General features: G+C 54.7%; 1 protein-coding gene and 1 long non-coding RNA gene across 7 annotated transcripts in view; one reads left to right on the top strand and one right to left on the bottom strand.

Annotated features, from left to right (window-relative positions):
- ECE1 (endothelin converting enzyme 1) overlaps positions 1 to 23,739 on the top strand; it is a 162,282-nt gene that overhangs the window by 41,645 nt on the left and 96,898 nt on the right. The window contains exon 1 of one of the 3 annotated variants that reach the window (XM_060200870.1): positions 6,896 to 6,914. The exons of the other annotated variants lie outside the window; for them this stretch is intronic. Within the exon in view, the coding sequence (XP_060056853.1) occupies positions 6,911 to 6,914 (4 nt within the window). The 5' untranslated portion in view covers positions 6,896 to 6,910. Of the gene's footprint in view, positions 1 to 6,895; positions 6,915 to 23,739 lie in introns of those variants that run through there. 3 annotated transcript variants of the gene reach the window in all.
- LOC132541169 (uncharacterized) lies at positions 20,512 to 22,443 on the bottom strand. Of its 4 annotated transcripts, XR_009552340.1 has the most exons (4): positions 22,383 to 22,443; positions 21,689 to 21,845; positions 21,378 to 21,426; positions 20,512 to 20,708 (listed from the first exon to the last, which is right to left on the bottom strand). It is a non-coding gene; the product is annotated as an uncharacterized LOC132541169 (long non-coding RNA). The 4 variants fall into 4 exon arrangements; XR_009552339.1 differs by having other exon boundaries at positions 21,378 to 21,845; XR_009552338.1 differs by lacking the exon at positions 21,378 to 21,426.

The following is a 23,739-nucleotide window of genomic DNA, read 5'->3' as shown; positions in this document are numbered from 1 at the left end:
ATAGCAGAGCAGTATTCCCTGGGCTGTGTACCACATGGCAGAGCAGTATTCCCTTGGCTGTGTACCCCATGGCAGAGCAGTATTCCCTGGACTGTGTACCCCATGGCAGAGCAGTATTCCCTGGGCTGTGTACCCCATGGCAGAGAGTATTCCCTGGGCTGTGCACCCTATAGCAAAGCTGTATCCCCTGGACTGTGTACCCTATAGCAGAGCTGTATTCCCTGGGCTGTGTACCCCATAGCAGAGCAGTATTCCCTGGACTGTGTACCCTATATCAGAGCAGTATTCCCTGGGCTGTGTACCGCATGGCAGAGCAGTATTCCCTGGACTGTGTACACCATAGCAGAGCAGTATTCCCTGGACTGTGTACCACATGGCAGAGCAGTATTCCCTGGACTGTGTACCCCATGGCAGAGCAGTATTCCCTGGACTGTGTACCCCATAGCAGAGCAGTATTCCCTGGGCTGTGTACCCCATAGGCAGAGTTGTATTCCCTGGACTGTGTACCCCATAGCATAGCTGTATTCCCTGGGCTGTGTACCAATAGCAGAGCAGTATTCCCTGGGCTGTGTAAACCATGGCAGATCTGTATTTCCTGGACTGTGTACCCCATAGCAGAGCAGTATTCCTTGGGCTGTGTACCCCATAGCAGAGCAGTATTTCCTGGGCTGTGTACCCCATAGCAGAGCAGTATTCCCTGGACTGTGTACCCCATGGCAGAGCAGTATTCCCTGGACTGTGTACCCCATGGCAGAGCAGTATTCCCTGGGCTGTGTACCCCATGGCAGAGCAGTATTCCCTGGACTGTGTACCCCATGGCAGAGCAGTATTCCCTGGACTGTGTACCCTATAGCAGAGCAGTATTCCCTGGACTGTGTACCCCATGGCAGAGCAGTATTCCCTGGACTGTGTACCCCATAGCAGGGCAGTATTCCCTGGGCTATGTACCAATAGCAGAGCAGTATTCCCTGGACTGTGTACACCATGGCAGAGCAGTATTCCCTGGACTGTGTACCCCATAGCAGAGCAGTATTCCCTGGCCTTGTACCCCATCGCAGAGCAGTATTTCCTGGGCTGTGTACCCCATAGCAGAGCAGTATTCCCTGGACTGTGTACCCCATGGCAGAGCAGTATTCTCTGGACTGTGTACCCCATGGCAGAGCAGTATTCCCTGGACTGTGTACCCCATGGCAGAGCAGTATTCCCTCGGCTGTGTACCCCATGGCAGAGCAGTATTCCCTGAACTGTATACCCCATGGCAGAGCAGTATTCCCTGGACTGTGTACCCCATGGCAGAGCACTATTCCCTGGGCTGTGTACCCCATGGCAGAGCAGTATTCCCTGGACTGTGTACCCCATGGCAGAGCAGTATTCCCTGGACTGTGTACCCCATGGCAGAGCAGTATTCCCTGGACTGTGTACCCCATGGCAGAGCAGTATTCCCTGGACTGTGTACCCCATAGCAGAGCAGTATTCCCTGAGCTGTGTACCCTATAGCAGAGCAGTATTCCCTGGGCTGTGTACACTATAGCAGAGCTGTATTCCCTGGACTGTGTACCCTATAGCAGAGCAGTATTCCCTGGGCTGTGTACCACATAGCAGACCAGTATTCCCTGGACTCTGTACCCTATATCAGAGCTGTATTCCCTGGGCTGTGTACTGCATGTCAGAGCTGTATTCCCTGGACTGTGTACACCATAGCACAGCAGTATTCCCTGGACTGTGTACCACATGGCAGAGCATTATTCCCTGGGCTGTGTACCAATAGCAGAGCAGTATTCCCTGGGCTGTGTAAACCATGGCAGAGCAGTATTCCCTGGACTGTGTATCCCATAGCAGAGCAGTATTCCCTGGGCTGTGTACCCCATAGCAGAGCAGTATTTCCTGGGCTGTGTACCCCATAGCAGAGCAGTATTCCCTGGACTGTGTATCCCATGGCAGAGCAGTATTCCCTGCACTGTGTACCCCATGGCAGAGCAGTATTCCCTGGACTGTGTACCCCATAGCAGAGCAGTATTCCCTGGGCTGTGTACCCCATAGCAGAGCAGTATTCCCTGGGCTGTGTACCCCATGGCAGAGAGTATTCCCTGGGCTGTGTACCCTATATCAGAGCTGTATTCCCTGGACTGTGTACCCTATAGCAGAGCAGTATTCCCTGGGCTGTGTACCCCATAGCAGAGCAGTATTCCCTGGACTGTGTACCCTATATCAGAGCAGTATTCCCTGGGCTGTGTACCGCATGGCAGAGCAGTATTCCCTGGACTGTGTACACCATAGCAGAGCAGTATTCCCTGGACTGTGTACCACATGGCAGAGCAGTATTCCCTGGACTGTGTACCCCATGGCAGAGCAGTATTCCCTGGGCTGTGTACCCCATAGCAGAGCAGTATTCCCTGGGCTGTGTACCCCATAGCAGAGCTGTATTCTCTGGACTGTGTACCTCATAGCAGAGCTGTATTCCCTGGGCTGTGTACCAATAGCAGAGCAGTATTCCCTGGGCTGTGTAAACCATGGCAGAGCAGTATTTCCTGGACTGTGTACCCCATAGCAGAGCAGTATTCCCTGGGCTGTGTACCCCATAGCAGAGCAGTATTTCCTGGGCTGTGTACACATAGCAGAGCAGTATTCCCTGGACTGTGTACCCCATGGCAGAGCAGTATTCCCTGGACTGTGTACCCCATGGCAGAGCAGTATTCCCTGGACTGTGTACCCCATGGCAGAGCAGTATTCCCTTCACTGTGTACCCCATGGCAGAGCAGTATTCCCTGGACTGTGTACCCCATGGCAGAGCAGTATTCCCCGGACTGTGTACCCCATGGCAGAGCAGTATTCCCTGTGCTCTGTACCCCATAGCAGAGCAGTATTTCCTGTGCTCTGTACCCCATAGCAGAGCAGTATTCCCTGGGCTGTGTACCCTATAGCAGAGCAGTATTCCCTGGGCTGTGTACCACATGGCAGAGCAGTATTCCCTTGGCTGTGTACCCCATGGCAGAGCAGTATTCCCTGGACTGTGTACCCCATGGCAGAGCAGTATTCCCTGGGCTGTGTACCCCATGGCAGAGAGTATTCCCTGGGCTGTGCACCCTATAGCAAAGCTGTATCCCCTGGACTGTGTACCCTATAGCAGAGCTGTATTCCCTGGGCTGTGTACCCCATAGCAGAGCAGTATTCCCTGGACTGTGTACCCTATATCAGAGCAGTATTCCCTGGGCTGTGTACCGCATGGCAGAGCAGTATTCCCTGGACTGTGTACACCATAGCAGAGCAGTATTCCCTGGACTGTGTACCACATGGCAGAGCAGTATTCCCTGGACTGTGTACCCCATGGCAGAGCAGTATTCCCTGGACTGTGTACCCCATAGCAGAGCAGTATTCCCTGGGCTGTGTACCCCATAGGCAGAGTTGTATTCCCTGGACTGTGTACCCCATAGCATAGCTGTATTCCCTGGGCTGTGTACCAATAGCAGAGCAGTATTCCCTGGGCTGTGTAAACCATGGCAGATCTGTATTTCCTGGACTGTGTACCCCATAGCAGAGCAGTATTCCTTGGGCTGTGTACCCCATAGCAGAGCAGTATTTCCTGGGCTGTGTACCCCATAGCAGAGCAGTATTCCCTGGACTGTGTACCCCATGGCAGAGCAGTATTCCCTGGACTGTGTACCCCATGGCAGAGCAGTATTCCCTGGGCTGTGTACCCCATGGCAGAGCAGTATTCCCTGGACTGTGTACCCCATGGCAGAGCAGTATTCCCTGGACTGTGTACCCTATAGCAGAGCAGTATTCCCTGGACTGTGTACCCCATGGCAGAGCAGTATTCCCTGGACTGTGTACCCCATAGCAGGGCAGTATTCCCTGGGCTATGTACCAATAGCAGAGCAGTATTCCCTGGACTGTGTACACCATGGCAGAGCAGTATTCCCTGGACTGTGTACCCCATAGCAGAGCAGTATTCCCTGGCCTTGTACCCCATCGCAGAGCAGTATTTCCTGGGCTGTGTACCCCATAGCAGAGCAGTATTCCCTGGACTGTGTACCCCATGGCAGAGCAGTATTCTCTGGACTGTGTACCCCATGGCAGAGCAGTATTCCCTGGACTGTGTACCCCATGGCAGAGCAGTATTCCCTCGGCTGTGTACCCCATGGCAGAGCAGTATTCCCTGAACTGTATACCCCATGGCAGAGCAGTATTCCCTGGACTGTGTACCCCATGGCAGAGCACTATTCCCTGGGCTGTGTACCCCATGGCAGAGCAGTATTCCCTGGACTGTGTACCCCATGGCAGAGCAGTATTCCCTGGACTGTGTACCCCATGGCAGAGCAGTATTCCCTGGACTGTGTACCCCATGGCAGAGCAGTATTCCCTGGACTGTGTACCCCATAGCAGAGCAGTATTCCCTGAGCTGTGTACCCTATAGCAGAGCAGTATTCCCTGGGCTGTGTACACTATAGCAGAGCTGTATTCCCTGGACTGTGTACCCTATAGCAGAGCAGTATTCCCTGGGCTGTGTACCACATAGCAGACCAGTATTCCCTGGACTCTGTACCCTATATCAGAGCTGTATTCCCTGGGCTGTGTACTGCATGTCAGAGCTGTATTCCCTGGACTGTGTACACCATAGCACAGCAGTATTCCCTGGACTGTGTACCACATGGCAGAGCATTATTCCCTGGGCTGTGTACCAATAGCAGAGCAGTATTCCCTGGGCTGTGTAAACCATGGCAGAGCAGTATTCCCTGGACTGTGTATCCCATAGCAGAGCAGTATTCCCTGGGCTGTGTACCCCATAGCAGAGCAGTATTTCCTGGGCTGTGTACCCCATAGCAGAGCAGTATTCCCTGGACTGTGTATCCCATGGCAGAGCAGTATTCCCTGCACTGTGTACCCCATGGCAGAGCAGTATTCCCTGGACTGTGTACCCCATAGCAGAGCAGTATTCCCTGGACTGTGTACCCCATGGCAGAGCAGTATTCCCTGGACTGTGTACCCCATGGCAGAGCAGTATTCCCTGGGCTGTGTATCCCATGGCAGAGCAGTATTCCCTGGACTGTGTACCCCATGGCAGAGCAGTATTCCCTGGACTGTGTACCCTATATCAGAGCTGTATTCCCTGGGCTGTGTACCGCATGGCAGAGCAGTATTCCCTGGACTGTGTACACCATAGCAGAGCAGTATTCCCTGGACTGTGTACCACATGGCAGAGCAGTATTCCCTGGACTGTGTACCACATGGCAGAGCAGTATTCCCTGGACTGTGTACCCCATGGCAGAGCAGTATTCCCTGGGCTGTGTACCCCATAGCAGAGCAGTATTCCCTAGGTTGTGTACCCCATAGCAGAGCTGTATTCCCTGGGCTGTGTACCAATAGCAGAGCAGTATTCCCTGGGCTGTGTAAACCATGGCAGAGCTGTATTCCCTGGACTGTGTACCCCATAGCAGAGCAGTATTCCCTGGGCTGTGTACCCCATAGCAGAGCAGTATTTCCTGGTCTGTGTACCCCATAGCAGAGCAGTATTCCCTGGACTGTGTACCCCATGGCAGAGCAGTATTCCCTGGACTGTGTACCCCATGGCAGAGCAGTATTCCCTGGGCTGTGTACCCCATGGCAGAGCAATATTCCCTGGACTGTGTACCCCATGGCAGAGCAGTATTCCCTGGACTGTGTACCCTATAGCAGAGCAGTATTCCCTGGACTGTGTACCCCATGGCAGAGCAGTATTCCCTGGACTGTGTACCCCATGGCAGAGCACTATTCCCTGGGCTGTGTACCCCATGGCAGAGCAGTATTCCCTGGACTGTGTACCCCATGGCAGAGCAGTATTCCCTGGACTGTGTACCCCATGGCAGAGCAGTATTCCCTGGACTGTGTACCCCATGGCAGAGCAGTATTCCCTGGACTGTGTACCCCATAGCAGAGCAGTATTCCCTGAGCTGTGTACCCTATAGCAGAGCAGTATTCCCTGGGCTGTGTACCCCATAGCAGAGCAGTATTCCCTGGGCTGTGTACCCTATAGCAGAGCAGTATTCCCTGGACTGTTTACCCCATGGCAGAGCTGTATTCCCTGGGCTGTGTACCCCATAGCAGAGCAGTAATCCCTGTCTGTATAACCCATATCTTCCTTAGCTAGTCGTCTGTTGACGGGTGTCTAGGCTGCTTCCACTCTTGGCTGTTGTGAATAATTCAGCTGTGAACATAGTTGCAACACGGGCCAGGTGGTGGTGCACCTGGCTGAGCACATGTTACAGTGCACAAGAATCTGGGTTCGAGCCCCCACTCCCCATCTGCAGGGGGAAAGCATTGTGAGTGGTGAAGCAGGGCTGCAGGTGTCTCTCTGCCTCTCTCCCTATCTCCCCGTACCCTCTTGACTTCTGGCTTTTTTTATCCAATACAGATAATTTTTTAAAATAAAGTATTTGCAGTCCCCTTTTTTTAAATTGGCATTTGGTTTCAGAACAATTTTAGTTTACAGAAAAGTGACAGTGTGATCCGGACTCTCATGTCCCTCATCTGGTGACAGCACATCACACGTCTTGTGCACAGTCCCATAAAACTCTGAGACAAGTGCACTGCACTGAGCCCGGTGCCATCCGGTATTCAACTTGCCACTCTGCTCACACTGTATCCTTTGTAAGCGCACTTGTATGTGTTGCAGGGGGTGGGGGGGAGACAGCACTGCTCCTCCTTTTCATATAGTCTGTGTGTCTGTCCATCTGTGTGTCTGTCAAGTGAGAAGGGGAGTGAGGCAAGGGGAACAGACAGTAAGACAGACAGAATCATGCTCCCATCCCAGCAGTGTGACCTTGGACACGTCACTTCCTCTGCCTGAGTGTCACTGTGTCATCTGTAGCCCAGGGTCAGAACTGCTGTGGACAAAGGGACGTAGTGTAAAGCCTCCACTCGGTCCCCAGCTGGCATGGGTGAGTCTCTGGTCCCCTCCTTCCCTGTGTCACTCCCTCACACCCACCCCAGCTGGAAGCTCTGAAGAATCACTAGCAAACCCTGTTGGGGCTCAGGTGTCCTCTTTGCTCACGCCCTCCACCCTCCAGATCCTCTGGCCATCCCTCCCCACCCAGAGTCATCCTGGTGGTGGCTTCTCCCTGACCCTGTGGGCACAGTGCAGCCTGTCCCACTTGCCCTGGGACAGAGGAGCCTGGCTTGGGAGCGTTGACGCCATGACCCACAGACCTACCGGCTAGCCCCTTGTTCCCTGGGCGTTGTTGGTCCAGGTCACTGCAGCAGTGGCACTTTGCCCCAACCTCCACTGTCAGGCTCTTGGATCTGCCCTGCTGAAATCACAAGCAGTTGTTTGAGGCATAAAGCAGTGTCTCCTTTTACAGAGGAGGACACCGAGCCCCGAAGGTGTGGTGCTTGACCTGCAGGTCATCACAGCTTGCTGGTGGCCAAGATGGACTGAAAGCAGGTTGATTGGTGGAGAGCCACCGTCCTGCCTGGTCACCTCAGGCCTGAAGGTCTAGGACACTGAGGGTGTCCTCTGGGGTTAGCACCCAGTGTTTTGTTGTTGTTGTTGTTGTTGTTGTTTGTTTGGTTTGGTTTAGTTTGTGTGTATGTGAGTGACATTGGCTTATTTTTTATCTTTATTTATTATTGGATAGAGACAGCCATAAATCAGGAGGGAAGGGGGAGATAGAGGAGAGAGACTAAGAGATACCTGCAGCCCTGCTTCACCACTCACAAAGCTTTTCCCCTGCAGGTGGAGACCTGGGGCTTAAACCCAGGTCCTTGTGCATTGTAACATGTGCGTTCAACCAGGTGTGCTACCACCCGGCCCTGCCATTGGCATTTTGAAAGAGATAATTAAAAATAAAATTTTGTAAAACTACCCTGCATGTGGAAAGGCATTGACAACTATGGTCCTGGGATGAAATGCTGGTACTTGGTCACCAACTACCACAAGTGTCCTCATATACAAGCCCTCTGCCCATCTCTGAGACTTGCTGAGAAGCCAGTGAGGAGGACATTGGGCTGGGGAGACTCAGCCACAGAGTAAGGCCCTGGGTCTGCTGTTCAGTGCGAGTGAAAACAGGAAGGGTAGGAGCAGCATCGTAAGTGCTAGAGTGGTACTCTGATCTCTCTCTAATATTCATTAATTTATTACTGGATGAGACAGGAATTGAGAGGGGAGGGGAAGATAGCAAGGGAAAGAGACAGAGTCACCTGCAGCCCTTCCTCCTCGTTCGTGAAGCTTCCCCCCTGCAGGTGGGGACCAGGGGCTTAAACCCAGGTCCTTGTACACTGTGATGCAACTACTTAGCCAGGTGCATGACCGCCTGACCCTGATCTGTCTCTACTTGCTAACACGTTCATGCATCTTTAAAGTCTATTACTCCTGACGCCAGCTAGTGCTGGTGAAGGCCCAGCCTGAACTGATCATTCAGCTGACACACTCTGCTCTGTCTTAGCAGGTCCAGGTCTCACTCTCCACACCCCTTGTTTCAGAGGTGGAAACCGAGGGTCAAGCGACAGTCCTAAGATCACAGTGACAGCTAGCTAATGGCACCACTGGGGTTTCTTGTTGGCGCTTTTGCCACGAGAGCATGTTCACTGGGCATTTGTGTTATGCACACAGTTCCACCACTTCCAGCGGACTCCTCTCTTCTTTTTAATGGAGTGGAAGAGACAGAGAGGAGGAGAGATACCACAGCACTGCTCCACCACTTGTGAAATCCTTTGCATGGTGTTCCATATCATGACTGGGGCTTGAACCCAGGTCCTTGGGTGTTGTAAACTGTGCTCGACCGGGTGACCTATCTCTCATCTTCTCGCATTTCTGTTTTGAAGAGGAGGCAGGTGATTTGACAGTCCAGCAAGTGGACATGAGGAATGAGGTCTGGACTCACACCACAGAGCAGTCACTGCCTATTCTGTCTCCACGTGGTGCTCAGAGGGACAGAGATGAGTCTCCCTGGCTGGCAGCTGGCAGAAGGTGGCTCTGGCTGTGCCCTCTGGGCATGTTGAAACCTTAGGTCCATCAGTGTCCCCTTCACCTGGGTCGCCTGTGTCCCCTTTCTGTCCTCCCAGTTACGCTGACCTTGTGCTCTGGGCATTCCCGTCAGTCACACTTAACTTCAGTTTCTCAGTCCTAGGAATGAGCTTTCTATTTTGTTGGTGGTGCAGGTTAGAGGAAGGCATTGCTCAATGCTAGGCATATCCTGGAGACTCAGTAGATACTTGCTAAGCCGGACCCCTCATCCTTCTCAGCTCTGGCTGAGCTGCCCACCCACCACCCCACCTCTTCTCCCTCTGTCTGTCCTCTGTCCATGGACTCTTCTGTCCTCACCTACATAGGTACCTGGGTCAACTCTCGACGTCTGGGCCAAGATGGCACCACCTCGCTGTATCTTGCACCAACCAGGGCGTTATCAATTAGTCACAGTCCCAGGACCTTGGGGTGGGGAGTGGGGGTGGGGGAGGGGACTCGGCATCACCCAGCTGTGGCCTTGGCCTGTCCTTTGCACTGGCCCGGTGAAAAGGCCTCATTGGTCTCCTGCCCTCAGAGCATCCTCTGTGTTTCCATGGCAGCTCTGTGGCCAGCACCTCTGGGCTTCTGCTGAGGACAGACCACCAAATTCCACATGGGGTTCCCCGGTCGTGGGGAGTGAAGTGTTCTTCAGGAGGCGAAGGGGGCAGGGAGTACTGGCCTGCTTCTGACTCTCAGGAGGTGAGGCCCAGAGCTTCCTGGATCCCTCCACACACACCCCTGGCCCATGTCAGTCTCCCTGTGGCTTCTGTCCAGGCCTGGCTTCCTCGTGTGTAAGGTGAGGATAGTGTGCTGGTCTGATCCCAGCTGCCACCCACACTGCTCGTGCAGGAGCAAAGGCCAAGGGTCCTGGAGACACCACCCTGGACCCTCCAAGCGAGGCAGGGTCAGGCCGGCAAGGGGCTGCTAGGAACCCCATAGACCCACCTTGTCATGATCCCGAGAAAGTGCTCTCTTCCCTCTGGCCTCAGTTTCTCTTTCTCTGAGATGATTACTATTCTCTTCATGAGACAGAAGTAAGACAGACGTGGCCTGCCAAGTCAGCTGCCAGCCTGGTGCACAGCAGACACCAGCTGACGGGCTGCTCACTTGGGGAGCTGTTTCCGAGACCAGCCTGCCAGCCCGCCCAGCCTGGCACCTCAGCAGATGCCCTTCCAGGGAGCTTGCCGGAGGTCTGAGTCCTGAGGCTTCCTCAGGAAGGCAGGCCCTTCTCCCTCAGTGCCCCCAGCTGCTATCTGGCCTCCCTGGGGTCCTTATCAGCTCTGGCTTCTGTTCACTTGTTTGTGTGGTATCTTATCTCCCTGGGGAGAAAGGAACAGCCTGCTGAGGACCAGGATGGTGGCTCCCAGTCAGTGACCCAGACTTGACGGACACATTTCTGGGGCCCCTGGGCAAATGACATCACCTCTAAGAGCCTCAGGTCCCTCCTCTTTGGAATGGGGGGACGAGAGCTCCAGCATCAGCTGTAGGGAGATTTCATAAGGGAAGTTTCGCAGGAGGGAGGCTGACATGGACAGACAGAGGATGTGTCTGTCAGTAGCTGCTTTGACCCCCGGGCAGACCAGCAAGTCTCCACCAGGCAGCAGCAAGGTGTCCACACACACACACACACACACACACACACACACACACACACACACACACACACACACGAGCCCAGGCGCCAGGCAGCTCCCTGAATCCCCATGGGCCAGTGCAGGCAGGACCTCAGGAAGCCCCCGCCCCCCCACCCTCCCCAGGTGAAGGAGCAGCAAGAGAGGGAGGCCAGCTGAGCCCCAGGATGAGGGAGTGTGACAAGCACAGACTAGAAGGCCTCCGGCTCAGAGGCTGTGACCCCAGCTGAGTGGCCGCACCTCCCTCCGCAGAGGGTTCTGCAGAGGCCATGACCTGTGAAGTGCTCGGCCCTGTGTGACCAAGACTTCCCTGGTGTTCATTTTAGGGTGTGCTCTCCGAATCCCACTGGCTTCTGGACACAGCGCTTCCTACCGGCAAGACAGTGACACAAGTTGTCTGAGAGCTTCCAGAGCCAGGCAGTGTGCTGGCTGCTGCCACCTCACCACCTTCGCGACCATCTCAGGGGGCATGGGCGCCATTGTTTCCCTGCGTTTACTTCGTCACCAGGCTTGTTGCTGGGGGTTGGCACTGTGAATCCACCTCTCCTGGCTGCCACCTTCCCTCCCTTCCCTTCCCTTCCTTTTTCCTTCCTTCTTTCCTTCCTTCCTCCCTCCCTTCCTTCCTCCCTCCCTTCCTCCCTTCTTTCTTTTTTTTCTTTCTCTCTCTCTCTTTTTTTTTTACCAGCACACTGCTCAGCTCTGGCTATGGTGGTGCAGGAGACTGAGCCTGGGACTTTTGAGCTGGTCTGCATAACCGTGATGCTGTCTAGGTTTGCACAACCGTGACGCTGTCTAGGTCCGCATGACCGTGACGCTCTAGGTCCGCATAACCGTGACGCTGTCTAGGTCCGCATAACCGTGACGCTGTCTAGGTCTGCATAACTGTGACGCTGTCTAGGTCTGCATAACCGTGACGCTTGCATAACCGTGACGCTGTCTAGCCCCACCCTCCATCTTTTCTTCTTCTTTTCCTTATTTACTTGATAGGACAGAAAGAGAAATTAAGAAGGGAGAGGGAGATAGGGAGGGGAGAGAAAGATACCTGGAGACCTGCTTCACCACTCGGGCAGCATCTCCCTGCAGGTGGGGAGCAGGGGCTCTGACCTAGGTCCTCATGGTGCCCGGGCCTCAGGTCAAGCCTTAGAACGTGCGACCTGAACCAGGTGCTCCGGCATCTGGCCACTGCTATTCCCATTTTACACATGAGGAGCCCAAGTCCCCACGGCTGTGCCGCCCAGCCAGGCCCTGCCAGAGCCCGGCCTCTCTCTCATCTCAGGTCTGGAGATGGTGTGGACTCGTGGAGAACATCTTGCCATAAATCAGCCCCAGACCCATCTGTGGGGAGGCTCTGGAGGCGGAGTCTGTGGGAAGCAGCAGGGGAGGCTGTGCTGGTGTGTTTACTCAGCCTGTCCCAGGCGGGCAGGGCCATGACCAGCCAGCATAAACATCCGGCTGCTGGTCCGCCTGGTGTGAGCCCTGGGGGCCAGAGTTGCCCTGGTGGACAGCCAGGGGCTGGACTGCAGCCAGCGTTCCCTGACCACCTAGTGTCTGCCAGGTTCCTCATGTACCTTGACAGCAGCCCTACCTGGCCTGTTACTGTTATCACAGTTGTTGTCATTGTTCTGCTTAGTTCATGAGGAAGTGGGAGCCTGGGAATGGCACAGATCCAGCTCCACCCAAAGCTCACAGAGGTTGATTTGCCAAGAGGGGGAGATTGTGAAAGCACGACGGGGTGGGGGGGGCAGCTTCCCCTGCACCACCCTGCTGATGCCACCGTGCTGATGCCACACGCTCTGTGAAGACTTTATTACGATCAGGAGCTGGGGAGCATGGGGCTTGAGCTAGGGAGGTCCTGCATTTGATCCCAGGCAGCATGTGTGGCAAGCATCACTGCACTCTCTTTTTCTCTCTCTCATTCTGTGTGTCACTTTCTCTCCTGCTGAAGTGTGGCCTCCTAGTCACTGCCATTCTTGCTCCCAGTGGCATCTGCGTACTCTGTAGCGTATTCCTGTGTGGCCTTCTGGGCTGAGGAAGTCCAGTGCACACCTTCCCCACCCTGAAGGGGCATCTGACTGGCTTTGGCTGTGCGGGCTGGTGGCTGGGTCTGCCTGGTTGACACAGTCCCACCCATGTTACAGACGCAGAAGCCAAAGCCCAGAGAGGGTCCATCCACCCATGAGTGTGAGCTTGCTGTGGTGGCTGACGCAGGTCTGGGCTCAGCTCTCTGGAGCAGGACACACATCACACACACCGCCTAGTTCAGGCTGCTGGTAGTCAGCAGGGGTGGGAGAGGGAGAGGAAAGGGCAGAAATGAAGTAAACATATTCCCATGACATCATGACCGGAAGTCGTTTCACAGCCACTCCCATTGTCCTTTGCTGTCCTCAGAGCTGTGCCCGGAAATGCCCTTGGGGTCTGGTGAATTCCTGCATTTGTCCAGCAGTTGCTCCACTGGGCCCTTGCCCCATGCCGGGCACTCCTGCTCCCACTTCCTACCCCAGGCTCTGTCTTCCCTATCTATTTGCCCCTCTCCCTGGTCCACCTTAGAGTCCAATCAAACTGCCACTTGTCTTTTATATTTATTTATTTATTTATTGGATAGAGATAGCCAGAAATTGAGAGGGGAGAGGGAAATAGAGAGGGAGAGAGACAGAGAGACACCTGCAGCCCTGCTTCACCACTCGCAAAGCTTTCCCCCTTCAGGTGGGGACCAGGGACTCGAGCCCAGGTCCTTGCACATTGTAGCATGTGCGCTCAACCAGGTGCGCCACCACCCAGCCCCTAAGCTGCCACTTTGTAGCCAAGCTGGGGAGGGTCATCTAACTAGACCAGCTGCCAGTGACCAGGCCCCTGCAACATGCCCCCAAGGCCGTGTGATGCCCCTCCGCAGAGCAAGCTGTCTGCAGGTGCCCTTGCCCCTTGCTGAGGGGGGGAGACAGTGGCCCCACTTGATGGCTGAGAGCTCTGAGTCACACCTTGAGTGTGAGTTTGGACCTGGATACAAACACCTGTGCTCTACACGGCCACACCTGCTGGCCCTGGGGCTTTCGAAGGTCTCAAGGGGATCTATCTGGGCACAAAGTGGCAAAGGTCCCACCTTGAGAATAAGGAGCAGGGCCACAGGAGGCTGGGAGGGAGCCCAGCTTCTGTCTAGCTTGATGACTTGGAGGGGTCCCCAGAAGCCAGGGAGAGTCAAAGCAGGGGGGAGGGTGTGGCAGGAGTCCAGCCAGCGGTCCCATGATTTGATGTGTCCCGGTCAGCGCACTGAGATTGCCCAATCCCCGGAGCCCCAGATGCGTCACCAGCTAGGAATTACCGAGGTCAGTCTGGCCTTGACTGAGCAAGCCCCTCTCCTCCTGACCTGAGGCTCTCGGCCTTGTTGCGGGAGATGCCTCCACAGTAGCAGGACGCTCTTGTGCACCAGCCGTCCAGCCCCACCCGCGCTAAGCACACAGCCCTTTTCAGGCTGGCCTGTTTGTTTCAGCGGAGCCCTGGGAGCATGCAGTGGGCATGGTGGTCCCACTTCACAGAGGAGAAAGCTGAGCTCACACACCAGGAAGGCACCAGCCTGCTGGGAAACCCCAGCCTCACTCCTCTTCTGGTGCACGGCAAAAACATTGCCGACACAGTGGGCAAAAAGGGAAAGAGAAAAGAGTGCACAGAGTTCAGGAAGCCAGCCAACAGCTCAAGAACTGGAAGCTCCCATGGCCAGACAGGTGTCCACGTCTCGGCGTGTGACGCACCCACGGTCGGTTCTTGGCACTGCATGTGACAGAGTGGTGCTGTGTGTTTCTCTCTCTCTCTGAAAAAGGATTCCTTGGGCACCAGAGTCTCCCACTGAGGCTTTGTGCCTACATGATTCTACCACTCGTGACGGGTTATTTTATTTTATCTTGTTGGAGAGAGGAGAGATGCTTCTTTCACCACCTGTGGGGCTTCCCCAGCACCTGGTCCTCCCCTGTGGCCTCCAGGGGCTTGACGCCAGGTCCTAGTGCGTGACACAGTGAGAGCCCTACCAGGAGAGCTCTCTCCTCACCCCAGATCGGCAGGTCGATCAATAATTTATCTGCCATTCCTTCTTCTCCTTTCTCTTGTCTTGTCTCCTTTTCTTTCAAAGAGAAATAAGACGTTTAAGAACAGCCGAGCCGGGAGGCCGCTCAGGGTTGGAGTGCACACACTCTGCGTGTGTGAGGCCCTGGGCTCCACCCTGGTCCCAGCACGGGAAGACAGAGAGGCCAGCAAGACAGCTGCCTGGGGTGCTGTGCTGCTTGGCCAGGCCCAGCCTGCCCCAGAGGAAGCTACAGTGCTGTGACCCTCTTGCTTTCTCTGCCTCTTTGTTTGTACCTATCTTTCTATCTGAAAAAGTCGTCCTGGAGTGATGAAGCTCTGGCAGTGACAAGAAGAAAGTAAAACAACAACAAAAACCATGAAATAGGCCAAAAGGAGTTGAAGCTCCTTCCTCCCTCCCTCCCTCCCCTTTCCCTCCTTTCTTATCTTTCTCAGAGCATCACTCAGCTGTTAGTCCTGCTGGGAATTGAACCTGGGACCTTTGGCATGTGAGTCCTGTACTCTGCTACTTCAGTTCCCATCTTCTTGTTCACTATTTAGACGGTGCCATGGGCTTCCTTGTCAGCATCTCCTAGACAGTCTGCGGGGGCATGTATATGTCTGTGTGTCCGGAGATCTAGGTAAATCTACCCGAAAGGCTCTTTGTTGAGAGAATTGACTGAGTCTGGCTGGGGTGCGTCTTGCCCTATGGACCCTTAGGAATTGGAATATTGATAATAAAATTAAGGGGGGCAGGTGGTGGCACCCCTGGTTGAGTGCACATGTTCCCTTGCGCAAGGACCCAGGTTCACACCTCACTTCCTACCTGCTGGGGGAAAGCTTTGCAAGTGGTGAAGCAGGGCTGTAGCTGTCTCTCCGTCTCTCTTCCTCTCAATTTTTGACTTTGTCTATCTAATAAATAAAGATAATGACACTTTTTATTTTCTTTTTTAATTTTATTTATTTCCCCTTTTGGTGCCCTTGTTGTCTTTTTATTGTTGTAGTTATTATTGTTATTGATGTCATTGTTGTTGGATAGGACAGAGAGAAATGGAGAGAGATGGGGAAGACAGAGAAGGGGAGAGAAAGACAGACACACCTACAGACCTGCTTCACCACCCTTGAAGCTACTCCCCAGCAGGTGGGGAGCTGGGGGTTCGAACTGGGATGGATCCTTACGCCGGTCCTTGTGCTTTGCGCCACATGCGCTTAACCCGCTGTGCTACCGCCCGACTCCCGACACTTTATTTTCTAAAAAGGAATGGGAATATTGCTCTGTTGGCTTCTGCAACAGTGGCAAGAAGTGTCTGGCACAGTGGAGGCTCACAGTCACTGGCTGCTCTGTGAAAGATCAGGCTGCACCGACTGCTGGGTAAGGAACCTGGTGCTTCCCGCCTGTGGGGAGGTGTCACCCCATTTCACAGGTGAGCCGATTAAGCTCTGGAGAGGTTAAGCCCCAGAGCATTCCAGAGGCTCTAGAGCCTGTGCCTTTTCTCGAGCCCTGGCCTCCCCTCAAGTCACCTGTGTTGAAAGGGAGAAGATTCTCAGAGGCTTGGAGTCTTGAGGAGTTAGGGGTGTCTTTTTACTTTTTAAAAAATATTTATTTATTTAGTTTCCCTTTTGTTGCCCTTGTTGTTTTATTGTTGTTGTTATTGATGTCATCACTGTTGGATAGGACAGAGAGAAATGGAGAGAGGAGGGGAAGACAGACGGGGAGAGAAAGACAGACACCTGCAGACCTGCTTCACCACCTGTGAAGCGACACCCCTGCAGGTGGGGAGCTGGGGGCTCGAACTGGGATCCTTACGCCGGTCCTTGTGCTTTGCGCCACCTGAGCTTCACCTGCTGCGCTACCGCCCGACTGCCAGGGGTGGCTGCTAATGCCCTCTTTCCTGGATGCAGCTGATTAGGGCTTTCCAGATGGTCCTACAGCTGGTGGGGTGGTGGGGCAGCCAGCTGGTCATTGCAGCCATGGGGCTGGGAAGTGACAGCTCATCTGAGGGGCTGACCTGTGGGGCAGCCACACAGGCTGGGAGCTTGCAGTCAGCACAGAGGAGACAGCCCAGTCCAACCAAAGAGCCGTTTGCTTGGGGCCTGGGTAGGCCTGGGTCAAATCCCAGGCCTAAGTTATTGTGTGACTTTTAAGTCTCTGGACTTCTCTGAGCCTGGTCATCTGCAGTTCCTAAAGTCATAGATGGATTTAGAACCATCTGTTAACAATTTCAGCACACTGTAGATAATAGTTACTAATTACAGTGGAGGAGTGGGGTGGATTTTACCAGAGACAAACCATTACCCATGCAAAAGGATTGGGCAGCTTAGAGCACGGAGGACTTCATGGAAGAAATAGCTGCTTATGGCTTGCCCTGGACAAGACTTGGTGTGGAGAGGGAGGTCACAGTGCTGCTTACAAAGAAGAAAATAAGCAACGTCATGTTGCTTCCAGTTTGCTGGAGATGCTGCACAGACTGTCAGTTCGACAGATGCAGATTCAGGGGCCCTGGGGTCAGAGGAACATGTGAAACACAGGCAGGGGCAGCCTGGAAGGCCTCCCTGTTGGGGCCACGGGCAAGAGCTACAGGGAAGGGGAGGAGCATGAGCAAGAAGGGCCACCTGCCTCCTGACTTCCTGGCCGCGCTAGGTCGTCCGGGGACAGCTAGGACAGCGCTGAGGTTCTGGCAGAAGTCCCTGCTGTGTGGGGGCAGTAGGGCTGGCTCTCCCTTGCTAGGGGAGAAGGGTTCTAATTGTTAATTGTGCCACTGTAAATGGGCTCCCGCAGGGCTGAGCAGAAGCCAAGACCTGAGCAGGGGAGGAGCCTGCCAGGTGTCTGCAGACCAGGGGACCAGGAGGTGGGAATGCCCCCCCAGTGTCCCCAGCAGGGACGCTTCCTTGCCAGAAGTCTCACCTCAAGACCTCCAGGGGTGAGGCAGACGGGCTCTGAAATGGATCCTGGGCCTCCCGGGAAGGAGGAGCCAGGAAGAGCATGCTCCAGAACACAGTGCCAAGCACCTGCTCCAGAACACAGTGCCAAGCACCTGCTCCAGAACACAGTGCCAAGCACCTGCTCCAGACACAGTACCAAGCACCTGCTCCAGACACAGTACCAAGCACCTGCTCCAGAGCACAGTGTCAAGCACCTGCTCCAGAACACAGTGCCAAGTACCTGCTCCAGAACACAGTGCCAAGCACCTGCTCCAGACACAGTACCAAGTACCAGCTCCAGAGCACAGTGTCAAGCACCTGCTCCAGAACACAGTGCCAAGTACCTGCTCCAGAACACAGTGCAAAGCACCTGCTCCAGACACAGTACCAAGTACCTGCTCCAGAACACAGTGCCAAGTACCTGCTCCAGAACACTACCAAGTACCTGCTCCAGAACACAGTACCAAGTACCTGCTCCAGAACACAGTACCAAGCACCTGCTCCAGAACACAGTGCCAAGTACCTGCTCCAGAACACAGCGCCAAGCACCTGCTCCAGAACACAGTGCCAAGCACCTGCTCCAGAACACAGTGCCAAGTACCTGCTCCAGAAACAGCCATTGCTGCTGCCGCCAGGGTGACTGTTACTATTCGGCATTGTTGTTCCCACCACCTGCACCGCCGTGGGTCTCAGCACTGTGTCCACTGCAGCCCTGGGTCACTCTTGTTGCCTGTGCCACCACTGTCGTGCCCGGCACTGCAGCCTGGCCCCTCAGCAGTGCCACTCGTAGGAGGGAGGTGGCATTCGTCTGTCCTTTCTCGTACACGGTCTCCCTATCCCCACCAGGGCCTTGTGAAGGGGGCTCCACAGTTAAGTGCACATAGTACTGCCTGCAAGGATCCGGGTTCGAGCACGCAGCTCCCCACCTGCAGGGGGGACATTTCACAAGCGGTGAAGCAGGTGTCTTTCTCTCCCTCTCTGTCTCCCCTCCTCTCTCAACTTCTCTCTGTCCTGTCCAATCAAGTGGAAAATGGCCGCCAGCTGCACTTTTGGTCGCAGGGCCGGCACCGAGCCCCAGAGATGACCCTGGAGGGAAGCAGGGGGACCCCCTTTTAGAGATGAGCTGTGACCCAACTGGTAAGCGAGTCACACGGCTGTCAACTGCCGGAGCCAGTGCAGGTCTGTGCTCCAGCAGGGAGTGGGTGTGCCGAGCCTGGCTCTCCCTCCCCCTTTGATTCCCTTCCCCTGCACTGCCTTTGTGTCCTGGCCCAGCCCCTGGCGCCCCACCCCTAATCCTCCGCACCTGGGGACCCCTGAGCCCTCTGCTGGTGGGTACTCCCCAGTGCTCCGCTGTCCCCGAACCAGGCCTCCTCTGCCCACCAGGCATTTCCTTCCCCCCAACCCCCCAGCAAGTGTGACACATGTGTGTTGAAGGGTGATGGGGACCAGAGGGGAAGCTGAGATGGGGTGGGCTTCGTTGGGTGGACATTCCTGGCCACTGAGGCAACACCAGCCAGCTCAGTAGCATCTGGTCTGACTGAGGGCCCCCCGATGGGCTGGGGCTGGACTTGGGGAGTGGCAGCTGGGACAGTCCTTCTGGCTTGGACAGGGTTCCGGTGTCCAGCAGCAAAGGGCAGGACAGAGCAGGATGGACACCAGGGAGTTTCGTATCAAACAGGCCCAGCACTCAGTCTCAGCTCAGTCATGTGTCATGGGTCTTCACCCTCTGGGGCTGCAATGCACGTCAGAGATGCAGGCAGGCACCCTGTGGGTGGCATTGCCGGCCCCAGGGCTTGGCATGTCTCATCTCCTTGCATTCTCACAGCCACACAGAAGGATGTTTACTGAGAAAGAAACAGAGACAGGAGGGGCTGGCTCTCCCCCAAGGCAGCAGGGGTAGAGCAGGGCTGGGGTGTGGTCCTGGGCTCGCTGCTGTGACCCCCAGATGAGTGTCAGCTGAGCTGCGTGCTTTGTCCCTACTGCAGAAACCCACATGGCAGGATGGTGGACAGGTGGACAGAGGTGTGGTGGGTGTGGGCAACGTTGGCTGAGGGGAGGCCCTGTCCTCCAGGCTGTCTGGGAGGACTGAACAGAGTGCTTCAGAGGAAGGCGACTTCCAGGGAGTGTCAGGGCAGTGGAGGGAACAGAACTGGTCACAGTTAAGCTTCTCTTCCTCCTCCTACTAACTGCAACTCCTTGTTTAAGAAGCCCACAACCTCCCACCATGCCACAGGGTGTTGATGGGGTGTCAGTCTCAGCATCTTGCCCTCTGCCTTTTTACTGCGGGGGGGGTATGAATCTGGCCTGGCCAACTGGAATCTTCCATATATATATATATTTGCCTCCAGGGTTACTGCTGGGGCTCAGTGCCTGCACCGTGAATCCACTGCTCATGGAGGCCATTTCCCCCCCTTTTGTTGCCCTTGTTGTTGTAGCCTTGTTGTGGTTATTGTTGTCGATGTTGTTCGTTGTTGGATAGGACAGAGAGAAATGGAGAGAGGAGGGGAAGACAGAGAGGGGGAGAGAAAGACAGACACCTGCAGACCTGCTTCACCGCCTGTGAAGCGACTCCCCTGCAGGTGGGGAGCCGGGGGCTCGAACTGGGATCCTTACGCTGGTCCTTGCACTTTGCGCCATGTGCACTTACCACCCGACCCCCTATTTTTTTAAGGTTCATTTACTTTCAGGGCCTGCTGGTGGTGGCACATCTGGTTGAGCGCACACATTACAGGGCACAAGGACCCAGGTTTGAGCCCCTGGTCACCACCTATAGGGGGAAAGCTTCATGAGTGGTGAAGCAGGGCTACAGGTGTCTCTCTGTCTCTCTTCCTCTCTATTTCTCCCCTCCCTCTTGATTTCTGGCCATCTCGTACAAATAAAAAAAGACAATAATAAAAACAGTTTTTTAAAAAAATAGTTAATATAGTTTTTAAAAAGAAGATTTATTTACTTTCCACTGAGAATGGCTAAGAGAGAGAGAGAATCGCTCTGGTACATGTGATGCCCAGCATCAATCTGGGGCCTCATGCTTGGGAGCCCAAGGCTTTACCCACTGCTCCAGCTGGGGCTTCTGCGGTTCCATAATTCAGCGTGGTGGGAGAGTGGGGTCTCTTCTCTGGGCTCTCAGGTGCCTGGAGGTGAAGGGCTTTTAGACTTAGAAGAGAAGAAGTGACATGATCACGTACAGAGGGGAGTGTGGGACAGGGTCCAGTAGGTGCTACACCAGGTGCTGGGTCCTCTGCCTTCCCCCAGTGCTGGGCTTGGTGTTTGCTGGGGTCAAAACCTACTTGGAGCTGAGTTCCTGATGCACCGAACCCTAAGGGTCCTGACTAGCATGGCGGCACAGAAGAGATGGCTTTGGAAGCATGTGTTGAGGGGCTGGGTGATGGCGCACCTGGCTGAGTGCACATGTTACAATGCTCAAGGACCCGGGTTCAAGTCCCAGGCCCCCGCCTGCAGGGGGGAAAGCTTTATGAGTGATGAAGCAGGGCTGTAGATGTCTGTCTCTCTCTCTCCCTCTCTGTCTCCCCCTTTCCTCTTGATTTCTAGCTGTCTCTAACCAGTAAAAAATAAATTTAAAGAGATCTTTAAAAGCACGTGTTGAAGGAGTTCTGAGCACTGACAGCAGTGACCGAGGAGGCTGTGCCAAGTGAAGGAAGCCAGCGGGCAAGGCGTCTGTGTGACCAGCGGGGGCCGTGACAGATGATAATGGCCACAGGCGTCACAGAGCAGAGCTCAGACTCATTCACTCACTCATCCACCCACCCATTCATCCAGCCAGTCAGGCAGTTGCTGTGTACCTGGAACCGCTCCACAGGTGAAAAAAGCAGACGCTGAAAGGTTAAGTTGCTGGCGCAGGTAAATGACAGAGCCAGGAGTTGAACGCAAGCTGAGCCAGGCTTGGCTTCAGCTTGTTTTCTTAGACTCAGTCTGGGAGTGATCAGTCCTTCCCGTGCTCCAGTAAGGGCAAGACTGTGGTGCCCAAGGTCAGGACGTGGCCCCAGAGCCCCGCTGTGGTCTGGGCAGTGGGTGAGGGAGGGAGGCCCTGGGGGGAGGAGGGAGGCGCTCTCCTAGCACAGCACAGGGGCCAGGCCAGACTCCCACCAGGTACCTGTGCTTCTGCCAGCTGTGGTGATGACTCTGACTGGACCCCGTCAGTCAGTCCGCAGCAGGAGGTCAGTAAGTTTAAGAAGCTCTGGCCTCTAGCCCAGGTGCTGGGGTGTTTTCAAAGCTCCTGGCAGGAGAGCCCTGCGCAGTAGGCGGGAGGTCTGTGGCAGTGGAGGAAAATAAAAACCCACTGAGGTTTCAGGAAAACAGTGAGGAGGGCCGGGCGGTGGCACATCCGTTAAGTGCACATAGTACCATGCACGAGGACCCAGGTTCAAACCCCTGGCTCCCCACCTGCAGTAGGGATGCTTCAGGAGTCGTGAAGCAGGTCTGCAGGAGCCTGCCTGCCTTCCTTCCTTCCTTCCTTCCTTTCTTCCTTTCTATATCTCTTTCTTCCTCACGATGTCCCCTTCTATTCTCAATTTCTCTCTGTCTTACTGAATAAAATTAACTAAATAAACAAATGGTCTCCAGGAGCAGTGGATTCCTAGTGAGGCACCGAGTCCCAGTGGTAACCCTGGAGTTGAGAAAGCAAAGCAAACAAGCCGAGGACTAGGAGGCAGATCCATCACAGGGTCCCACACATGAGCGAGCATCCTCGATGGCCCAGGATCACATGGGGGCACTGTCAGGAGGAAGCCCCACGAGTCATGGTGCTTCTCTGGACCCTCTCTGTCTCTTTGTCTCTCTGGAATTACCTCCTGCCAGGCTAGCTTCGCGGGCGGTAGTGAGACGACCAGGGACTCATGGTGAGCTGGGAAGCAGTATCTCGTTTATTAATCAGATACATCGCCTTTTATGCATCTCTTCACCAGAAGTGGCAAGGGAAAGGAAATGACTAGGAGAGGGGGCGAGCAAAAAAAGAGCGGAACAGAACATAGAAAGCTTCCGTCTAACCAGTGGGGATTAAACCAATACCCTGCAGGCAGGGCGGGACCCAGGTAAAACAGTGATGATGTAAATAGACCACATCGTAAGTAATACAAGCGAACCTAAAGTGATGATCAAAACAGAAGGTCTTAGAAGCAGAATTTAGAAGCAGACCAACACCCTCCCCCAGGAGCAGAGGGGTGATGCAGTGTGACTCCAGTGCAAACCTAAGGAAACAGCGGTGAGCCAGGCCCAGACACCTGCCCCGCAGAGAAGGCCGAGGCTTGGGCCCGTGAGGTGGTGTTGCTCCTGGTGCCCGACTGCTCCCCACGAGCTCATCCGTCCCTTCCTGCTCTGTTCTGGAGCCCAGTGCCCAGGACCAGCAACCCCTGGTGGGCGCAGAGGCTTGTCTCCTGCTTGGGGAGCGGTTGCCCTGTTGTTTCCACAAGAGTAACCACTAGGCTTGGTGCCTACATGATGGATCCACTGCTCCTGGCAGCCATTTCTCCTTTTCTCTCTCTCTCCCCCTCTCTTCTTTTCCTCTCGTTTTTTCCTTTTCTTCCTTTTTTCAATTGCTAGGACAGATGGAGGGGGAAAGAGACAGAGAGACACTTGCAGCCCAGCAGGTGGGGAACGAGGGCTTGAAGCCAGGTCGATGCACATAGTAACATGCACTTAAACGGGTGTTCAGCGTTTAAATCCACTGACTGGCCCCCAGGGATTTGCCTTCTAACCCTCGAATGTGTTGCTCAGAGGCGTAAGGAACTCCAGGCTCTTTGCTCTAGGACTTGGGGGTACTGAGGACCCAAAGGTCACTGGGTGCCAAGAGAGGGCTCCTGGGTGCCCTGGTACTGCTGGCACCCTCACAGGAGTGACCACAGTGAGGATGCTGAGAAGCCACTTGTGGGGCTGGCAGGGTGCCTGCCTTGCTGTGAGCAGAGTTCGGGGCTGGATTCCTATGGACACCACGTGGTGGTGGAGGTGCTTTGGTGCTTCTCCCCCCCAGCAAATACGCAGGAAAGAAGACTGAGCCAGGAAGGCCACTTGGCAGCACCGCCCAAGGCCAAGTCCTCTGTTTATCCTCCAGCACAGGCTGAATAAGCAGTAAGAGCCCGATTCATTCATCTGTTTATCTTTGCCACTTCAGCGTCACTGAGACTCTGCACCTGCATGACTCCATTGTTC

Source organism: Erinaceus europaeus, chromosome 11 (assembly GCF_950295315.1).
Source record: "Erinaceus europaeus chromosome 11, mEriEur2.1, whole genome shotgun sequence".
Lineage (NCBI taxonomy): Eukaryota > Metazoa > Chordata > Mammalia > Eulipotyphla > Erinaceidae > Erinaceus > Erinaceus europaeus.
The sequence above is the reverse complement of the archived record's forward strand: the minus strand, read 5'-3'. Positions and strand labels throughout refer to the sequence as shown.